This window comes from Euprymna scolopes, chromosome 6 (genome assembly GCF_053919585.1).
Source record: "Euprymna scolopes isolate OS-2025 chromosome 6, ASM5391958v1, whole genome shotgun sequence".
In the NCBI taxonomy this organism is placed as follows: Eukaryota; Metazoa; Mollusca; class Cephalopoda; order Sepiida; family Sepiolidae; genus Euprymna; species Euprymna scolopes.
In genome coordinates this window covers 14,969,192-14,990,291 of record NC_136487.1, presented here as the reverse complement: position 1 = coordinate 14,990,291, position 21,100 = coordinate 14,969,192, and the positions used below count along the sequence as shown (strand labels likewise).

General features: G+C 33.1%; 1 protein-coding gene across 1 annotated transcript in view; it reads right to left on the bottom strand.

Moving 5' to 3' along the window:
• The window catches only part of LOC145277528 (FACT complex subunit SPT16-like), a 119,174-nt gene that overhangs the window by 21,989 nt on the left and 76,085 nt on the right, over nt 1-21,100 (bottom strand). Inside the window, exons 11-16 of the mRNA XM_080128975.1 lie at nt 20,916-20,981; nt 11,796-11,894; nt 9,029-9,144; nt 6,445-6,527; nt 1,519-1,589; nt 280-407 (exon numbers count right to left, since the gene is read on the bottom strand). Coding sequence (XP_079985101.1) covers nt 280-407; nt 1,519-1,589; nt 6,445-6,527; nt 9,029-9,144; nt 11,796-11,894; nt 20,916-20,981 — 563 coding nt within the window. The remainder of the gene's footprint in view (nt 1-279; nt 408-1,518; nt 1,590-6,444; nt 6,528-9,028; nt 9,145-11,795; nt 11,895-20,915; nt 20,982-21,100) is intronic.

The window sequence follows — 21,100 nt, the reverse complement described above, 5'->3', positions numbered from 1 at the left end:
AAGCATTACAACAGAAATCTTGCAAATTTGAATTATTGTAATAACGTTTTCACCTTAAATGCGTTGGTTTAAAAAATGACCAATTTACACAACGAACATATATATCTGTAGATAATCTGATACTTTACTCAATGGCATCTTTTTTAAATAGATAATTAATAGATAAAAAAGTTGTATGCATTAATTTTACATTAGTGACCCCCCCCCCACTCCCCTAACTGAAAAAAGTATCACACATCACCTTCAAAACATTAATTATATAGGTAAGTATTTACTTACATTTCTTTGAGAAAAGTTGCTTCTGGATTTGGAAAGACACTGCCATCATTTCTGCCAAGAGCAGATCCTGGATGATAGAAATTGATTCGGAGATAGGTGTAATCTCCTTCAACAGACTGACTGATATTCTAGAAAAAAAAAACAGGAAAAGGGGAAAATATAACAGGAAAAAAAAACATACAATACATAAAATCATTATTTCATTTTACATGAACAACAAAGGCCAAATAACACAATCATTTGTAAGCAATATTAAAAATTTGATGTGACACTTGAATGAATATATTTAGAAAGAAATAAGGAAAAAATTTATCATGTCTCTCTCTCAAAAGAAGAAAAAAAAAACCTTTTAAAATTGGTTAAAGGAGTAAGAATGAAAGGAAACTATAGGATAGTTTCAATTTTTTTCCCCATACTTGCATGGCTACCCAATGAAGTCCATGCCTAATCTTAAAAATGATATAATTGTTAACATCAAAGTTTGAAGAGAAAAACATCAACAATTTTCATTTCTTTTCAGTAATAAATGAATACAGAATAAATTATTTACAATTCATTTAAATTAATTTCATATGAATTCAAAATAGTGATTTAGGAATTCTTAAATAGTTTTTTCATCTACGATAATTTAAAATGCTGAAACGATGTTACAGTATTTTGTTTTTAGTTGTAATAATGTTGGGTTTTCAAATACCCCCAACAAATAGCAAAATCCCACCCCTAGACAGTAGAAATTCTTAAGTGCAAGAAAGCCTTCTACTCTAATAATTTCTTCCCTAGGAATGCTATACTTTAGAATTTCCTTCCAGGTTCCTGATTCCCCGACTGCACTGACATGCAGAAGTTCAAATGTAAACAGATATCTTGCTGTTCAGCTCCCTACATAGTACCCCTACAAACAAATTATGTCCGAGATAGTAGACCCCTACATCAAAGTGGTACTGTGCCTTGTTTGGGGTGAAAATGCAATAAAAAAATTTTGATTACAGATGGAAACTTTTGTTACAAAAAAATAAAATAAATGCTTCTGGGTTTTAATATTTTAGTACTGATGTTTTAGTTGGACACACATGCGGATGCTCTTTAAACGTAGATTATTAGAGTTGCCCATTTCTAGATTTTTGTATAGGCTCTCTTTGAGGGAGCCAGGAGACCTAAAGTAGCAATATCCAAAACAAGTTAAGGCATAATGAAAGTAGGAAGCAAATTTTGTATTTGAAGGGGGAGAAAAATACTTACTTTGATAGTGGATATATGAAATGGAGATGGAATACCAAAGATAGGTAGGATGATAGTTTCATACTTTTTGTCTGAAAAGAAAAATGTAATCTACATAAATAAGATTTCTTAAAGAAAAAAAAATGGCATCCAAACCCTAAACCATATCTTTTTAAATATGTGTTGTGTATATTATTTATATTTTGTTTACAACATCAAATTCATCAAAACATGAGGGAGAAAAAAAAAAAAAAAAACGGTTAAATTGTCTGGTTTTCTAATCGGCAAATCAGTAACCATTTGATTTGGCAACTGAAAACAATAATCATTCAACTACAATTTAAAGTCACAAATGAAAGTAAATAAATACTAAAAATTAACTTGCATGAAACATTGGATGTAGTACTATTTTTAATAAGCTTGATCCATCCAGCACGGCCGTAGCCGAGATTGAACTCCTTACATGAGTTTGTAGCGTAATTCAAATCTTGTCAGTAGCTGAATACTTGATGCTTCGCCAGAGCTATCAAAGGTACTTTTTTTTGTGACGCCATCACTAGACTGCCTACTATGCTTAAGAGAGGCCCATTTACCCTCGAGAGAAGGATAGGCCACGCCAGTTTCCCAACCTGATATTTTACCTCGCAGTACATACAGCTACTTGCCTTCCCAAATGGTCACCCATCTGGTACTGGCTAAGCTCAACTTTGCTTATCTTCGATGATCTGGCGAGAACCGGTGTGTCAAGGTGATTGTGCCATATATTTAAGTTAATTGAATCTAATATTAAGGATATAGAACTCTAGGGATAATAGCCTATCTATAATTAGAAATGTTAGCAAATCTAAGGCTGAATATCAATTTTACATAAAAAACTATGAAAAAATTACAACTTAAAGTTGAGATCACAGCTTGAAATAAAATCAAGACGTTACGTTTAACCTCATCCAGAACACACATAAACGATACATTAAAACAAAGTTATGACCCGATATATGTTATTTATACTTTGATTATTAAAGTAACTATTCCAATATCAATCGACCACAGAATTAGTAATAATTCTTTTGATGAAAAAATTTTCAATAACAATAGGTATATATGCAATAACACTTTACAAAAAAGTGGTCAACATTATGAGCACAATAGGAATAGTGATGAGAATCATTTAGCTTCGAAATGTCATGGCCTAAAAGGGTTTCTTCTTTTTTTTTCTTAATTTTCCTCTTTTACTTTTCCTTATTGTTTTGATGATATAATAAAGTTACATATCACTTTTATTCCTTTTTTTTTTTTTTTTTTTTTAAATCTCACATTCTTCCCCTAAAAAGGCATATCGCAACTTGGAAGTACTATTTGGGACCATGCATAGGAAAGATTAACAAAATGTTGGTTTATGTTACATTTAAACTTCTGCATACCACTAGTCAAGGAAGCAGGTAGCAGGAAGGAAATTCCAAAGTATAGCTGTTCAAGAGAAGAAACTATTAGAGTATAATTTTTTTGGCATTTAGGGACCTCAACAGTGAAGGGAGTGTGATTTTGGTGCTAAGCGGGCTTGTTGGAGATATGTACATGAAGGGGCAAAAGCACAACAAGTTCATCAGAGCACATTCTATTAAAATATTTGTAAAACAGGCACAGAAATGCAACATTGCAATGATGGGTCAGGGGTTGAAGCTTAGTTGACAAAGCGAGACCTATTAGATTGAAGACTTTTTTTTTTGACCCTATCCAAGAGGGAGAGACTAATGGTAGATGTGCCAGCCCAGATGTGGCAACAATACTCCATGCATGGGCAAATGGTGGCCTTTTAGTGGTACAGGATACTCTTAAGTGTAAGTATTTTTCTAGCACAATAGCGATCACCCATCTTTGCAATGTCCTCACTCCTCTTAATAGTGTCGAGCTTTGTTAAAGATATATTCTTTGACAGCAATTATATATATATATATATATATATATATATATATATATACACAGGGTGACCAAAAAAAAAAGCAAAAAAAAACAGAGGACATTCAATTGTTTTTCTGAGCATTTTACAGTCAATGGAGAAAAAAAGGCCAAAGACCCTAGTGTTTTGATGTGATGTTTTGAATATAATAAACTAGTTATGACCAAAGTTTCATTTCATTCGGACAAAACACTAAGAAACGGGGCCTAATTAGAGTTGGGGACCGTTCATTTTGGGTCATCCTGTATATGCATGCTTGTGTATCCGTATATGTTGGTTTGCCGTTTTATTTTACAGCATATCAACACTTTTCGGGTTTTTTAATGCCAAATCACGTTATTTTGGAAATATATTCATGTTGCATTTGTAGGTTTTTTTTATTCTTCAAACTCTTTGTATCTTCAATTGCTAGTCTGTAATGTTTGGTTTTTTGATAGTGGATTTTATCATTTTTGTTCTCTGCCCTGCATAACATGAATGAGTTTTGCAATGAGAGAGGGAAAAGTATTAATGTTTAGCATATTTTAAATTAGAAGACCAGTCAGAAAGTGGAAGAGGAAGATCGCCCCATTAGCCTCCTCCCACTTTTTGCCAAAATATTTGAGACCATAATTAACCATGCTCTAGTCCATCATCTTACAGATGCTAAACTACTGACTGACAAACAATATGGATTTAGACAAGCCCGTTCCACAGCAGACATCCTCACCGTGATCTCTGAACGTATATACCAATCACTGGACAAAGCGGGGGAAGGCAGAGCGGTAGCTCTAGATATATCTAAGGCTTTTGACAGGGTATGGCATGAGGGTCTCCTCAGGAAGATTAGATCTTACGGTATCACTGGTAGAATACTTAACATAATTAAATCCTTCTTAGATAAGAGAAAAATCCAGGTAGTCCTCGACGGTCGCACATCTAAACAATATGATATAAATGCGGGAGTGCCCCAGGGTTCTATCCTTGGACCTCTATTGTTCCTGATATTCATAAATGACCTCCCCGACAACATTGCCTCTGAGATGGGTATATATGCTGATGACACTACACTCTATGGCAGACACGACAGGAAGACGAATGAACACATTTCTAAAGAAATGGCAGAAACACTAGAGGAAGACCTCCAATCTGTAGTGGAATGGGGACAAAAGTGGTTGGTCGCGTTCAATGCTGCCAAGACTAAACTAGTTTCATTCAATAATTACAAGAAACCCTCTCTACCACCAATAGCAATGGCCAACGACCCTTTATCTGAGAGTCCATCTTTCAAACTCCTTGGCCTAACGTTCACAGGAAACATGAGTTGGAACAATTACATTGAAGGCATTGCCAGGGCCGCTGCAAGAAAGGTAGGCTCTCTCTACCGTGCTAGAAAACTACTAACACCCGAAAGTATCCTGTACCTCTATAAGGCCACCATTCGCCCATGTATGGAGTATTGCTGCCACATCTGGGCTGGTGCATCTGCTACTAGTCTCTCGCTCCTTGACAAGGTTCAAAAGAGAGTCGCAAATCTGATAGGCCCTGAACTGGCATCTAAGCTTCAGCCTCTGTCCCATCGACGAAATGTTGCATCCCTCTGCCTGTTCTACAAGTATTTTAGTGGTGAATGCTCTGATGAACTGCAATCACTTGTGCCCCCACGACGCGAGCACCCTCGACAAACCCGACAGGCTACTAGATCCCACCCCCACACTGTAGAGGTCCCTAGATGTAAAAGATCTTTTTACTCCAATAGTTTCTTCCCCAGAACCGCAAGACTCTGGAATTCCATTCCAGGTCCCTGCTTCCCCAACAGTACTGACGTGCAGAAGTTCAAGTGTAACGTGAACCGACACCTTGCTGCCCAAATCCCTACATAGTACCCCAGTAGTTGTTGCCCCTGATAGTAGCCCCCTACACCAAAGTGGCAATTTGCCTTGTTTGGGGTGAAAATGTAATTAAAAAAAAAATTAAAAAAAAAAAAAAAAAGAGGGAAAAGGTGGGTTTTTTTTTTTGTTTTTGCACAACATAATTAAATTTTGCAAAAGGAAGTAGAAAAACAAAAAGCATCAATGTTAAGTGCATTTTGACTACGGAAGCCAATATCTTCAGACATGCCTGATCTGGTAGCACCAGCCGTAAATGTTAATATGCACACATTAACATGTGCATACATGTTAATGTGTGCAAAAAAATCAGTAGTAAAATTAGCACAAAATTATGCTTGTTAATTTGATATTTCATTACAATTATGAAATGATCATCGAATCAGAATTTATTGAAAGTCAGATCAAATATACAAAAAAACTGGAAGTGGTAGAAGAAAAACATGGTTTACAGTAGATATTGGCATGTTGGAGGGGGGTGGGGAATAAAAGACCGGTGGAAAATTAATTAGTGTATAGAAAATGGTTTACGAGTGTGTGAAAATGGTGATAAAGAAGGAAATTTATGGTGAGGGGAGCAAAAAAAAAGGGGGGGGGGGGTATGGAAGAAAAATGGTGGGTCCCACTAACCCACTTAACATATTTCTTAAGATATTGCAATGTTTAACAATGAATCTAAATATTGTAGATATTGATCTTAACTGCTTAGAAATTGGCATAAGTTTGGAATGCAATAAATTGGACAATTACTTTTTTTTTTTTTGGTATTATTTAAATTTGTTAAACTAAGGTTTTCATCTTATGTGGTTTTATGTTTCGGTCAATATAACCTCTGACCTTCTTCAGGTCAGTCTTGTCAAACTCTGAATCTGCACAGAATTTCAAACGGAACGCTTTCTTTAATTCACAGGGGAAGCATATTCTTATTTCTTCAACCATGACTTGGTAGAAGTCATTTGCAATTGTAATTTTGAGTGCCTTCTCCCCCACATTGAGGATTGAACCTTCAACCTCCAGAAGTGTAAATTACAACTGATTTTTATCAAAGACTTTATCCACTATGGCACGGGTCAAGATGAGAGTAGTAATGCAAAGAATCCAATGCAAAAGTGATGAACTTACCCACATAAATCTTTAACTCTCTTACTTCGGGTTCTTGAGGCATATGGGAGACATTGCGATAAGACACGTTAGACTTTCGTATTCTGAAACACAATTTGCATAAGAGTTATTCTTTTATCATTTTTAGTACATCAGTTTGATCTAATTTCTAGAAAGATAAGGAAAGCTTTGTACAATATGGGGAAAAATAACGAGAAAATCTGTGAAAAACATTTCATGTAGTTCACGCATGTTTCACCATTCATAAGTTGTGTAGTGCATATCGCATATAATAGTAAAAAAAAATTCATATGTAGTTCATATACACTTTGCATATGCGATACTATAAAGTGGATCCGAGTCACTAAGTGCCGAGAGGAGGAGTGGCATTAGACAAAGGAATAGGAAGTGTCTGACAATAAACAGAGATGGGAAACAATAAATCTTTTGGTATTTTTAGATCGAGCCTTTTTGATTTGACAATGACAATATAAGCCTACAGATTTGACAATGGCAAAACAAGCCTACAGACTACAAGGAAGGACAGCTTCCAGGTGGCCAGGGTTGGGGGGCGACTTCAAAGACCGATGCAGAGAAGACAGCCAATTGACAACTAGATGCCCTTCGCAGCAGATGGGAGTTGATAGCGACAACAGTTGGACAGTTTTTAGAGATGACTACGAAACAGAGATAGAGCCGAATTGCAACTGACAGAGAAGGCTAGCCTTCTGGGATGCGGGGGGAGGGGGGACTATAGTTTCACACACACCCAGATTCCATCTGATATGTATGTGAAGCATTGGCGTTTGTGATTTTTATGTTTGTTTTATTTTAATATTTCGACTTTGTGAAACCATGTGTATTCCCATCGGCAGTCACCAACGAGAAAATGACGATCCGGCCATAGAAGGGATAGTCAAACGAAAAATCCATGAGACACACGACGTTGGGAGTCGGCGATCTGTCAGAGCCACACATATCTGCAAAGGTTATATGAACTACAGCCTTTTTTTTCTCACATATTTTCTAGTCAGTAGTAATATTTGATCAGTAGTTGAAGAGAAAAGGATTAGTTTGGTCTTTAAAAAAAAACAAATTCTTTTTTAATTTGAATGTCTTTTTCGCCCCACCCAAATCATCTTTAGCCTCATTTTTTCTTAGTATATAAAGATATTGGTGCACACCCTCCATATAACCTGCCAGTGTTCACACAAGTATTCATATAAAACATCTGAATTGGTGATGTAAAATAAATAAAAGAAACTGGAAAGTTTTTAAAAGGCAGGAAATACTTGCTTAAAAAAAAAAAGAAAAAAGAAGAAAAAACTCATTCTATGTGATAAACGTGTTACATATTGAATTCTAGCAGCTATGTTACATGTGAAAAATATTTTCTTTAAATCCTCTTTCCAAATTACAAATGCCACTAATTGTATTTTTATTTTATTTCTTCAAATCTATCATCCTGAGAAAGTCTTGAAATAAAAACAAAAGTTTGATGAATATATAGATAATTTTTGTTTTTCATAAATATATCAATCACATTCAAATATGTTGATAAAATGAACCCATATAAGTACTCAATACAAAATAGAGTATTATGAATAAAATTTACAAAAACATTAAAGCAGCCTACACTAATACACTAATTAACTGTTGGCTGCGTCGATGCAACATGTGCGTATATATTTCATTGAAATAAATATTGTTAAAAATAACACAATTCATCCATTTGATAATACTTCTATTTTGTTTTTAAATGATCTTTTGTTAAAAATCAACAATATTAATGCATGTTGCTTTTTGAAATTCTCTTTTCTTCAGTTTTTATTTTTTTGTTCATTTTTTTCACCTGAAGATGATTTGACAAAGAACCAAAAATTTTCATGATACATATGGAACTTACATCATTTTTTACTTTAACACAAATAATGATCATCGAAAAATTGGAAAAAAAGTGTAATCAAGTAAAAGAATTTGTATTATTTGGATTCATCTTGAATGTGATTTTCACGTTTCAGTTGATGTAACCTCAGACCTTCTTTAGGTGTATCTTGTCGAACAATGTTTGCTTAATATATATATATATATATATATATATATATATATATATATATAGCGCCGTTGGGTTTCACATATGACGTTCAGGTAACTAAATTGTCCGAAATCCATACGGACAATTTGCTACACTGGCCTATTAGTTATCATACTTGACTCACTGTCTAGGTTTTGGTTTCGATCTCAGCTTGAGTATTTTTTTTATTTTATTTTATTTACTTACAAGAAGGGAATGGCTTAGAAAGCCCATAATACTCACATACATGTCTTATTTTCTGTATTAATTAAAATATAATATTTAACATATTTTACGACCAGGCAGCCTGCTAGTATACTATAAGATGAACAGTCATAAAAATCAACACATCAGTTCCAATGAGAATAAAAATAAATCGTGTTCACGACTCAATAAAAGGCTTTGTTCATCTGCCATATTTCAGTTTGAAAAAGCATTTTTGTCATTAAACGCCGATATTAAACGGATGCATCTCAAAAATATCTGTTCCTGCTTTCACCCCCCCCCCCAAAAAAAAACAATTCGACTTACTTCTTGTCTTCTCCGCTTTGTTTCATTCCTTTAAGACGTTCTCTGGCTTCATCGTTAATTTTTTGAGACAATTCTTTCTGGTGGGTCTGTCTCTTTTCCTCTGCAGTCATGTCCGTCTGAAAAGTTAAGAAACAATATCGATAAGACATGGAACGTTCTGACACATATACATTTCCTGAAAGTGATAACAAGTCAGTTTAGATATTACGTGCCCAGTTAAAAGATTGTATCGTTTCAATTTATCGGAATACCGTTCTCATCTTGAGTGTCATTTTTCAAAACATTTCGATTGATGTAACCTCCAACTAGTCTGATGAATTCAAATGATTCAAATAAGCAACCCTCATCTCAAAAAAATCAAAAACATAATGATTCAAAGTTATACTATACAAAGGTTTAAAGTTTAAGAATTTAGAATGATAATATTCAATGAAAACTAAACAGAACAGATAGATCAACAGCTGATGGGTCATATTATGGCGAATTTGTATCAATAGTTATGGTTGAACAAAAAATTGTTGAAAAATTATTTTTGATGAAATACTTTGTAAAAAAATATGGTTTTATTGGTTGTTTCTTATTTGCATATTTGTTTTTGTGTTTGATTTGTTTCTTACGAATTCATTTTTAGATGAATGTACTTTGTGCATTTATTTGGCATTCTTCCAACTTCTCATTCTTAAAAACAAGAAACAAAATCAAATGTGGAAGACAACTTGACGTGTGTCATATCTAAAATGCAACCCAGGATAGAATTGCTGCAATACCAATTATCTCATTAAGGTCAGTTCATAAACATACTCTACCTAACGATGGAAATTTTGTGTGTTAGAATAATTTTGAATTGCTTTCCGATTAATTTTTGTAGCAATTTTGAAATTTTATATGAATAAACATGAAATTAATCATGAATGTACAGTTATTTCACAAATAATACATAATTCAATAAGCGCAATATATGGCTGCTTGTTGTATAAAAAAAGTGAATGTATATATAAGATATTTTAAGGATTACAGTTGCTTCCTGGTTGCTTTTTCTAAAATGGGTCAGCATGTTTGAAAGATTACTGTGTTAAGGGAAGGAGAATAGAGAGGATCGTAAGTAGCAGAAGCAACGTAAGCTCAGAGTAAGACAATAACGTAAATAAAGAAAACTAAAGGGTGAATAGAAAGAGTGTATATTTGGCGATGAAAGGAGAAAATATACGTATTTACTTTCACCACACACATTATACATACACACACACACACATATATATATATATATATATATATAAAGAGGTGGGTGTAGTTTGCTTGAAGCATTGTATAGTATGTAGTTAAATAGAATTGTAGAAGGCGGTACAATGCAGAAGTAACGGAATGACACAAGCTGAAGCAGGTGAGAAATTTTAATAATACAACTTATATACATGTGTACATATTCATATATTTCATATACGCAATATATTTATATTTGCACAGTGGTCACCTGGGAAAGTCGGTCTGGTGGTGTATCCGTGTTTTATAATATTTCGAGAAAGATCTCTTCGTCAGATATTTACTTGACTTTGATTAAACGTGCTGTTGTAGGCAGTAACTGTACCGCAGCAAATCATCGCTCGGAACTCGTAGGTAGTATATGGTTAGGTTTTTTTTTTTGGTTTTTTTTCCCAATTCTTTATTTTATATTTCTAAATTATTTCCGTTACTTCTGCATTTAATTTTATATATATATATATATATATGTATGTAGAATTACCAACATGGATCCAGGAAATTTGTCTAATTCCTCTTTATTTACCTCCCCAAAAAGCCAGAGTTAGACATAAGGTCAGTTTTTTTAATGTGGATGAAAATTCAGCTCTCCAAAGAGGCACTGGATTGGAACAAAAATAAAAATTGCTAGTCTAGAAAGGCTCCATTTTTCGCTTGTTGTATAGCCGGGGTCTGTACATGTTTTGTGTGCATGCAGATTTGTGTATCGTCTATATAATGTGTCCATATATTTACAAGTAAATATGAATGTGTCTATTTTCTGTTTGACGTGGGATATGTTTGATTGTTTCTAAAATGTTAAGCGTATATGAGATTGTCTATTGATGAGTTTATAAAAACGGAAATATGGCATTGATAATAAGACTTTACAATAATAGGGGGGCGGATAAAGTTTTGTTTGTTGTTGTTGTTGTTTTTTTTTTTTGGGGGGGGGGGGGGAGTCTCAACCCATAGAAAAAAAACATCATTCACCGCCGTTGATCTGGATTTGCCAGATCCTTGGAAAAGCTGCAAACGAAGATTCATCTGACTATCGGTTGTATTTACAGCAACTTTACCAACATTTCCCCACTGGAAAACTGCATGCTTATATTAAATTTTTACATTTTAACTATCAATATTTTCTGACAGTCTCCCTTGCTCGGAGCCATTATGATCAGTGGACCCGTCTGTCTCTGTCTCTCTGACTGCAGACTGACTAATTTCTGCATGTCTTTTAACCCACCCACCCTCTAAATGACGTTATCAACATGTACCACCACAGCCATAGTCTGATCTGTCCTGGAGTCATCCATGTTTATTTTTTACTTAGCAAATTCATTTTCCCCAGAAACTATTTTAATATTAACATTTTCTCACTTAAATACCTTTTTCACGTTGATAACATTCTGTTGTCAAAATTTCTAAATTATACACTGATGAATGACCATGAACCGGCTACCCGGTATTTTCTGGGAGCCAATAATACACTGACCAAAGACAAAACGATGCAAAACAAACCTAAACTTACCCGTGTTCTGCTTTCCAAGATGGCATTCCGTTGTCCACGTCCAAGAATCATTGGCTCTCGTTCTTTTTCTTCCTCTTCCTCCTCTTCTTCATCTTCTTCCTAGAAAAATTAAAATAAGATGGAATTTTTTGATTAGATGATAATAAAAAACAGGAATCACAGGATTTTTCTAGAGAATAGATTTATAGCTGTTAACTCTGCTCATATAAAATCAGACTGCCCCCACCCCCAAAAAAAAATTGTTGTCATATGGAGAAGTCTGTTAATCTCAATGAATAAATGCCAAAGTTGGGCACATTTCTTGCATCACCCATTAAAACGCTTACTTCAACTTTACGCAATAGACATATGTCTTTTTTTATGTACTGCTCTCTCTCTCTAGATATAAGAAAAAAAATTGTGTGTGTGTGTGTGTATATATATATATATATATATATATATCTATAAAAGTGAAAGTGTGTGTGAATCTGTATCTGTGCGTGTACATTTCCCGACGCAATAACTGTCAATTTTAAGTCTATAGACTCGAAATTTGATATACAGGATACTGAGATTTGGGAAAATCGATGTGATCAGGTTTTCGGCCAGAAATTTGGCAATTAAGGGGTCAAAGTTCAACGATTTGACCTTTGAGAACTCTACCAAACTCCTCCGACAATTTTCGGTCTAAACACTTGAAATTTTAGATATAGGTTCATTGGACATCGATCTAACTTAATAACTTAATTTGAGCCCAAAACAATAAATTTTAAGGAGTAAGAATAGGGGTCAAAGTTAAAAAAATTAACCACTTTTTTTTCTTTTGCTCAACATAAATCTCCAAATACCCGGGCAACGCTGGGCACCCCATGCTAGTGTGTATATATATAAAGCTGAATGTGTGTGTGTGTGTGTGTGTGTGTGTGTGTGTGTGTGTGTGTGTGTGTGTGTGTGTGTGTGTGTGTCTGGTCACGAATAGGCTCCTATATGGTTGACTATTTTAAAAAACTGATTACATATAATGATAGATGTATCGAGACACAGGAATGAGTATGTTTGATCTGGCAGAACGGTGGTTCATTAAAATTGTGGGGGTCTGCGTTCGCGCTTGATCCACAAAGTATGGAAATAAAAAAAGTTTAAATTAAAAAAAAAAAAAACCTTTACAAATGTTTTTGATATAGATGTACATAATACTTTGATAAGTATGTTTTAACTTAAATAGCGATGGTATAATAAAATTGTGGGGTCTGTGTTAGCGTCTGGCCTCCATAGAATGGAAATAGGCACAAACTTTAATAAAGACTTTTCATATCTATCTGCGTAAGTATACTTTGATAATTATGTTTCAGTTTGAAGAAATATGGTATAATAAAATTATGGAGTGTTCGTTCGCACCTGACCTCCATAGAATGGAAATATGTCACAAAGTTTAACAAGGTTTTTTAATATCGATCCACATAATATTGTGATAAGTGTTTCAGTGTGAACAGGTATGGTATAATAAATTATGAGGTTGATCTATTTTATTTTTATATTCATCATATTTTGCTTTGGTTTTGATACCCCCAAATTCAACCCAAATTTACAACCCTTCCTTTTCATAACCTATCATACTTTCATAAATCAGAGTCCATTTTCTGTAGGCTGTTTTTGAACCTAGTCAATGACGGGTATTTTTGCTAGTATATAAAAACATAATTTTCATTGTTGTAGAAGATTTATTGATGACCTTATATGTATAAACGATAACGAGGAATTAAAAAAAACAATACAAACATCTTATATATCCAAAGGAGTTAGAATTATGGCTTAATCCTAATCTTATAAATACAACATTGGTAAATTAAAAAAATATATCCATTTTGAATCTAGAGACAGAGACGAATCTCACAGGTAAGGAAGGCATTTTTATAACATGAATAGGTTATCATGAGCAGGTAACTAGATCTAATATCTGGAACAGTTTTTTTATTCTTGTGATTAAGAGAGGTGCTGTTTGATCAACACTGATGCGGAACAATGATTTAATATACTGTTTTGTTTTTAAATCCCCGAAACGGTGTTTCATGGTAAACAACCGATGATCCCTTAAATTAACATTAGGAGTAGTGGTGGGATGATTAATCGGAATCGTAAGAATCGTGTATTTTGGGAGGTATCGGAATCGGAATCACATCGTTAAAAAATACCTTAATTTTCCGATTCCTTCATTACAATTCTTTTAGTCTGATGTTGAAAAAAAGAAAATAATTTCTTGATATTTCTAACCGCAAGAGAGAAATGTAGCATGTTATAAAAAGAAACCAAAAAAATTCATTATTAACAGGGCAATGCTTAGTGCCCCTCCCTTACAAGGTTCATTCATTCAGATCTATTGTAATCAAAACTACAAAAGAGTTAACTTGAAAAGAAGTATGCAGGGCTTTACATTAAAAACTAGTAAAAATAAACTAGTAAAAATAAAAAAAACGCTTATCTTTTTGGCGATTGTTTTTTTTTACTGACAAATCTTCTAATACTGAATGAAAATGCTTTTTCAACTTATATTTTCTTAAAATAAAACGAGCAAAGTCAAATTATTTAAACAGTAAACGGTTTAATAGAACAATGTACTTTTTTTTCTTTTTTTAAAAGAAGGCTTTTGAAAGAAATATCTCTAAAATGAAATTGATCACGTTGTATTATTTCGCAAAGTTTTGACAGTAGTCGGCTTCTTTTGAAGTTTCAAAAAAAATCGACCCCATACCTATCTCTTCCAAACCTAAAGTTATTAAATAACCCCTTCGTTAATTCAAGGGTAATTAATTCAATTCAGTCAAGTTGTTTTTTTTTTAAATTTCATTGAAATAAAATCCATTTTTTAAATTTTTTTCTCCAGAAAGATAAAACCCTGAATTTGATTATATTAAAAGCAGAATAATATAATCTTTTTTCTAGAATTTTAAATTGAAAATTAAAAGTGTTTTGCGCAGTTTTTTGCCGAACGAAAAAGAAATTAATATATATATTTTTAAAAGGTTTTGTAATCAATTAATTTTTATGTCTAAATAATATTTACGATTAATTAAATAATTTCATTTAAAAAAGTATTTATAAATAGAATTTTACTTAAGACTTATAGTTTAGCAATATTGAACCACATCAACCATGTGTGAATTGAACACAGTCAACCAAAAAAAAAATTTCAAAAGAAAATGCATATTTGCATTTCATTATGTAAACTTTTATACATTGGTTTCAAAAATTAAATTCTATAAGTTTTTTTTGTTAACTACCGGTTGGTACAATTTACCGCCCCATCCCTTTATATTTTCTTCTTTTTGTCTTTTTTAGCGGATTTTTTTTTCTTTTTTTTTTTACACAGTGATCACCACTTATCAAGGCCCGGAAGCCACTCAGGGATAAGGGTTATTGCAAGTACATTACGTTCGTGTGGAGATTTGATGAAGTGTTTAATTAGGGGGGCGGTTCATTAGGAATTTGCTAACATTGGACTTGAAGACATCCAAGTTGTAGTCCGGAGGGAAGCAGGCAGATGGAACAGAGTTCCACAGGCGTGCAGTTCTAAGAAAGAAGCTTTGTTCATGGAATCCGCGTTTTGATTTAGGCACAGATATAGAGTGGGGGAAATTTTTCACAGTGGATTCAGCTAGACGGGTGTTTTTCGTGAAAGATTGGTGAGGGGGGACCAGGGATTGGAGTTCAGACGAGCACCTGCCATGAAAATAATGATAAAACAAGGATAGGCTCGCAACGTCTCTTCTGTGGGAGAGAGGTTGCAGGGTAGAGAAAAGAGAATCGCCCACTAAGCCATGAAGTCTATTTTGTACTCTGTCAAGGCATGATAGGCTGTTTTTGGCAGCTCCTGCCCAGATATGGCAACAGTATTCCATCCTTGGACATACTTGGCTTTTATATAGATAGAGAATTGCATCAGTAGTGAGATATCTTCTGGAGCGGTAGAAGGATCCCACCATCTTTCCAGCGACCTTGGCAACAGACTTGATGTACGTGTTCCATTTCAGATCAGGAGTAAAGGTCAAACCCAGAAGCTTGTCAAAACACGGGGCCTCACCCAGACGAGAGCCATCCATCACAATTGATGCCAGCTGGGGATCAGAGCGTTGATGATGTAAGGATAGGAGTTTGGTTTTGGATGCATTAAAGGTAACCAGCCACGTCTTCCCCCACTGAACCACGCGCTCGAGATCAGAGGAGAGAGAATCCGAGAGAACTTTGTCATTTACAGCCTTTGATGTGTTGCCGTAGATGGTCGTGTCATCAGCATAGATGTCAACGAATGATTTAAGTATGTGTTTAGGGAGGTCATTGATGTAGATCAGGAAGAGAGTTGGGCCCAGCATTGACCCCTGAGGGACTCCAGCATTTATATTGCAGGCCTCCGATTTTTGTCCATTTACTACTACTCTTATGAGCCTATCGGAGAGAAATGATTTAATGATTGAGAAAACATTTCCAGTTATACTGTAGCTGGAAATCCTGTGAAGTAGACCCTTATGCCATACCTTGTCGAAGGCCTTTGATATGTCAAGAGCAATTGCCCTAGAAAGGAAGCCTTTGTCAAGAGATTCACTAATCCTGTGGGATATAACCGTCAGCACATCTGCGGTAGATCTTGCAGAGCGGAAACCATATTGTGTGTCACTAAGAAGGTTATTCCTGCTGAGGTGGCTGACTATTTCTCTATTTAATATGGATTCCAGCAACTTACTCATAACACACAGGAGACTTATTGGTCTGTACTGAGAGGGAGAGGACTTATCACCTGAATTCTTAAATACAGGGCAAACTAATGAGGTCTTCCAGGCGGTCAGAAAGCACTTCTCCTTAAGGCAGCGCTTAAATAGTTTCGTAAGTATGGGAGCAAGTTCTGGTTGAAGCTTTTTTAACACTATAATTGGGATGCCATCAGGGCCAGTTGCCTTACTAGAATCTAGGTTCTTGATTAGCTTGGCGACCTCATGCCCGGATATTTGTATGTTACCTAGCTTGTTCTGTGTTGTAGGAGGAAATATGGGGAGTTGATGGCCTTCGTCGCATAGGGTAGAATTAGCTGCAAAGTTCTTTGCAAATAGTTTGGCCCTGTCTGACGCTGACGAGATGACCTTTGGTCCATTGATAATGGTTGGGATAGAACGCACAACGCCAAAGTCCAAAAAAAGTCTTCCATGGAAACTTTTTGAAGTTGATGAAGATGATGAGTTGAAAGCCATTTGCAAAGTCTGTCAAATTAAAATATCGCGAGGAATAAAACCATCTAACATGACCACAACCAACATGTTAAAACATTTAACTATGAAGCATCCAAATAAATTGGAGGAGCAAAATAAAAAAGAAAAGGAACAAAAAATTACCAACTAGTCACTCAGAGCAGTTTTATTAGTGAGGGTCGAAATCGCAGTGTCTTTTTTTTTTCTTCTTTTTTTTTTTGCCTACGTCACCATCTAGGTGTCACCAATTTTTTTAACCCTCCTTAACTTCAAAGAGTAAATACAATATATACAACTAAAAAAATAATTTTTAAAAATGCTGATTCTATTCATGAAAAATTCTTTTAACTAGAAATTAAAACTTAGGTAAAGATAGCTGACTGACAGCAACAGGAGCACTGGTTAACTACTGAACCACGTGGAAAGGGGGGGGGGAAATTAAATGATGATAATAAATTATGATAACCGTCTTTGAAAGGCACTAAACTCCTAAAATTTACTTCTTTAAAATTTTAGGCGGCACTCCACGGCGATTTTAAAGCACTCTCTCTCTCTCTCCAAAAAAAAGAAAAAAGATTTAATTTTTAAGTTTGGGAAAGATATATTTATTATAACAGAATTCTTGTATGAAGACCGGATCTACTTTATTGGACGTTAATTTGTGAGATAAGTAATTTTTCAATGTTTAATATGTTTTTAAAGTTTCAATTAAATTTTTTTTTTAATTGCATTTATTTTTCAATTTATTTAAAAAAAAAAAAACAGGGTTTTAAATGTATTTTTCAAGGTAACAAGCTTCGAAAGAAGTCTAATAAAAAAAAAAATCACTTAATTTTTAATTTCGACAACCCTGAGAATTTAATTATTAAAAAAATATTGAAATGTGACATTTTTTTATTTAACATTTCTATTAGTTCAATTAATTTTCTTTCAATAATTCATTTCACTCAACAAACTTCACGATTTTTTTTTTTTATTATCGTTTTCTGTAATTTTGGTAATTATGTTTGCTCAATTTTATCTAGTATTTCATTTGTTTTTTATAGTGGTATCATTTTTATATTTGTTCCTTTGATATACCCTATTTCAAAATTAGTTTGGCTAAACTTATTCTTCACGTTAGAAACAACGTGTAAAAGCAATGAAAAAGTAAGAAAAAATAGGTGTTAACTACTCCTTGTGAATTATGGAGGTCTGAAGAACTGCCATCACAAATACAACTATCAATAGCCAAACAAAAAAATCGTGTTTGAAATTCCTTTAATTGTAACTTTTCGCTATACCAACCTTTTTGGTATAAAACACAAAAACTTTCGATTAATGGTATTTCTCATATATGGTCGTTAACTTTGGAAAGGTTATTTTGTATCTACGGCGCCATGTCACATGGTATATTGTTTTTTTTTCATTACGCACGTTCATTTATAAATTATTAAATTAAATATTTATCTTTTTTATATTTAATATATATTTTCTTTCTCTTCCGCTATATTTTTTTATTCAATTCATTAAATCTGTTAATTATGAGGACCAAAATAATGAATCGTGTGTATTTATTCTCTAATCTCCTTGTTTTTGTTCTGTTATATAAATTCTATTTTATTTGTTTTTTCTCTGAAGGATAAATTCTATTTTCTTTGAGTTTTTTTTCTGTATTCCAATTAAGTAAAATAAATTTTCTCTAAAAATAATTTTGCTAAGTTTTCCGTTTAGTTTATTATATAATAATTTTATTTAAACCAAAACAAGACGGTGTAGACATAAAATATCTCTTCCAAAGTTAGGGAACATATTTGGGAACTACCGACCATAAGTATAAAACTACCTGGTATATTTCAAAACAATAATTCCCTAGAAATCGGAATCATATAAAAATTAGGAATCGTCCCAACACTAATTAGGAGTGTTGTGAATTCGAGAAGTTGATGCATTGATTGCCGGTGATTAAATGACTTACTGACTAAATGGTTTTCCAACGAATGATAAAAAATAAAATAAAAAATATTAAAATTTGCATATTAGTTTTGAAAAAGGACATTTTATTAATTAATGTTCGTTATTTTTTTTATTTTTTAAAAATTTAATGGTGATTATAATATAGCAAAAACAATCTGTTTTTTGGCATGCTTTATTTGGCAAATATTTAACAATTGTGTTCAAATGTTCCTTTCCTTAAAGGAACTGACTTGATTTTCAAAAAAATTGCATCTTAATTGTAAGCAAAACAGTAAATTGATTACTTACTTATTTACAGTAACACAGATAATTTTGTATTAAAATTATGTAAATGCCAATCATATGAATGAGAAAAATGTTATTAATAAAATGTTTTTTATTCTTAGCAGATGTTCCAATGGTGAACTATCTCAATCAATTTATATTCTCAGTCTATGCTTGATGCTTGTCTAAAACTCCTCATAATTACAAAACAAAATGAAATATCTTTATGATGTATATTCCTGTAGGGGAAAGAAAATATTGTACACCAATAATCAAATAAATTGATCAAGTAGTTTTATTTGTAAAAAAATCAAACTTTATGATTAAACAACTGAACGATCTCACAACGCCATTTTAAAAATAGTCTGAAGAAACAAGGGAGGTAACACCGAATATGGATTGAAATTCTCTTAAAATTATTTTTTTGTAAAATAAATAAATAAACGCATTCTAACAAGTTACGGATGTACAAGATTTTCTTTCTGTCAAAGGTACACTTTTTTTTTTTTTTTCCTGTTTCCTTATAAGGATGGGAGACAAACGTCAATTTTTTTTAGAAAAAAAATATTAATTATAGTTCACCAAGAAATGCATTGGAACATCTGTTAAGAGTAAAAAACATTTTATTAATAACTTTCTTATAAACACAAAACAATTTTTCTCATTCATATAATAAAGTCATTTTCAGAGGAAAATAGTATACCATCAGATTAAGTTTTCCTCTGAACAATGATGTCATCACTTTTCAATTGGCGAGCATGTTCCAAAAGGTAATTTACTGCTTGTGTGGATTGAGCTTTTAACCCAACACATTTCAGGTGAAAACATTACATACTTATGTGTCATGTCAAAATTAGTATAAATTCCGAAAATTGATCTAGTTGAAGATATTACAGATCTAGTTTTCAGAAAAAAAAAAGAAAAAAAAAAATCATCCGCAATACCAGTCCGACATTTTGTATTTTGAAATGACGGATTGTCAAATCGATCGATTGCAGTTCCCTCCCTTGGAAATTTGGAAATTCTTCCACGTTAAAACATGATAAAACTCTATAAATGGATAAACTCAATAAATACTGGATAATTTTTTTGTAATTTTTGTAATTTATACCAATTTCAACATGATACATTAGTACATAATGTTTTCACCTGAAATGCGTTGGTTTAAAAGGTCGCCAATCTAAACAAGCCACGGTAATTTATATTTTAACTCATTAAAAAATTTAACTTCATAACGCAAGCGAGGTGATTTTAAAATGAAAGGGAGATCACTCTGGTTCACACTTTACAGCTATGAATGCAGTTTCATATAACATATAAAGTTATCTTGAAAATAGCATTCAAGCTGATATTAAATTTTGCAAACTAAGTTATTTTTGTATCATTTTATTGGCAGCATACTAATGTACCTCACTACAGTTATTTTAAAAATTATATAATCCTGTCCGAACAATTTATAATGTGGGAATATTTTTTAATTATGTCTTTCAGAAAAAAAAAAAAAAAAAAGTCAAAATTTGCAAGGGGGAATAACTCTGATTTAAATTGACACGAAGAGTCAGGTAGGCAAAAATTAGTCTGTTAAACAGTAGAAACAAAATGAAACATTTTTGTTTTAAAATTACTTTACAAAATTGCTTGTGTAAGAATTTAAATTATACAAAAAAAAAAAAGGAAATAAATTTACCTTTAGAAAGATACCAATGTGTTTGACTTTCTTTTTCAGAGTTGTCAGCAACGTAGCCGCAGAATCCTGTGAAACAAGTACGAAAAAGAATTAAGATTTAATTTGCTTCATGATTAACGAAGACAAGAAATTAAAACTGATTATAAAATCGACACCAATTTAAGAATTATAAAATGTGTGATTTC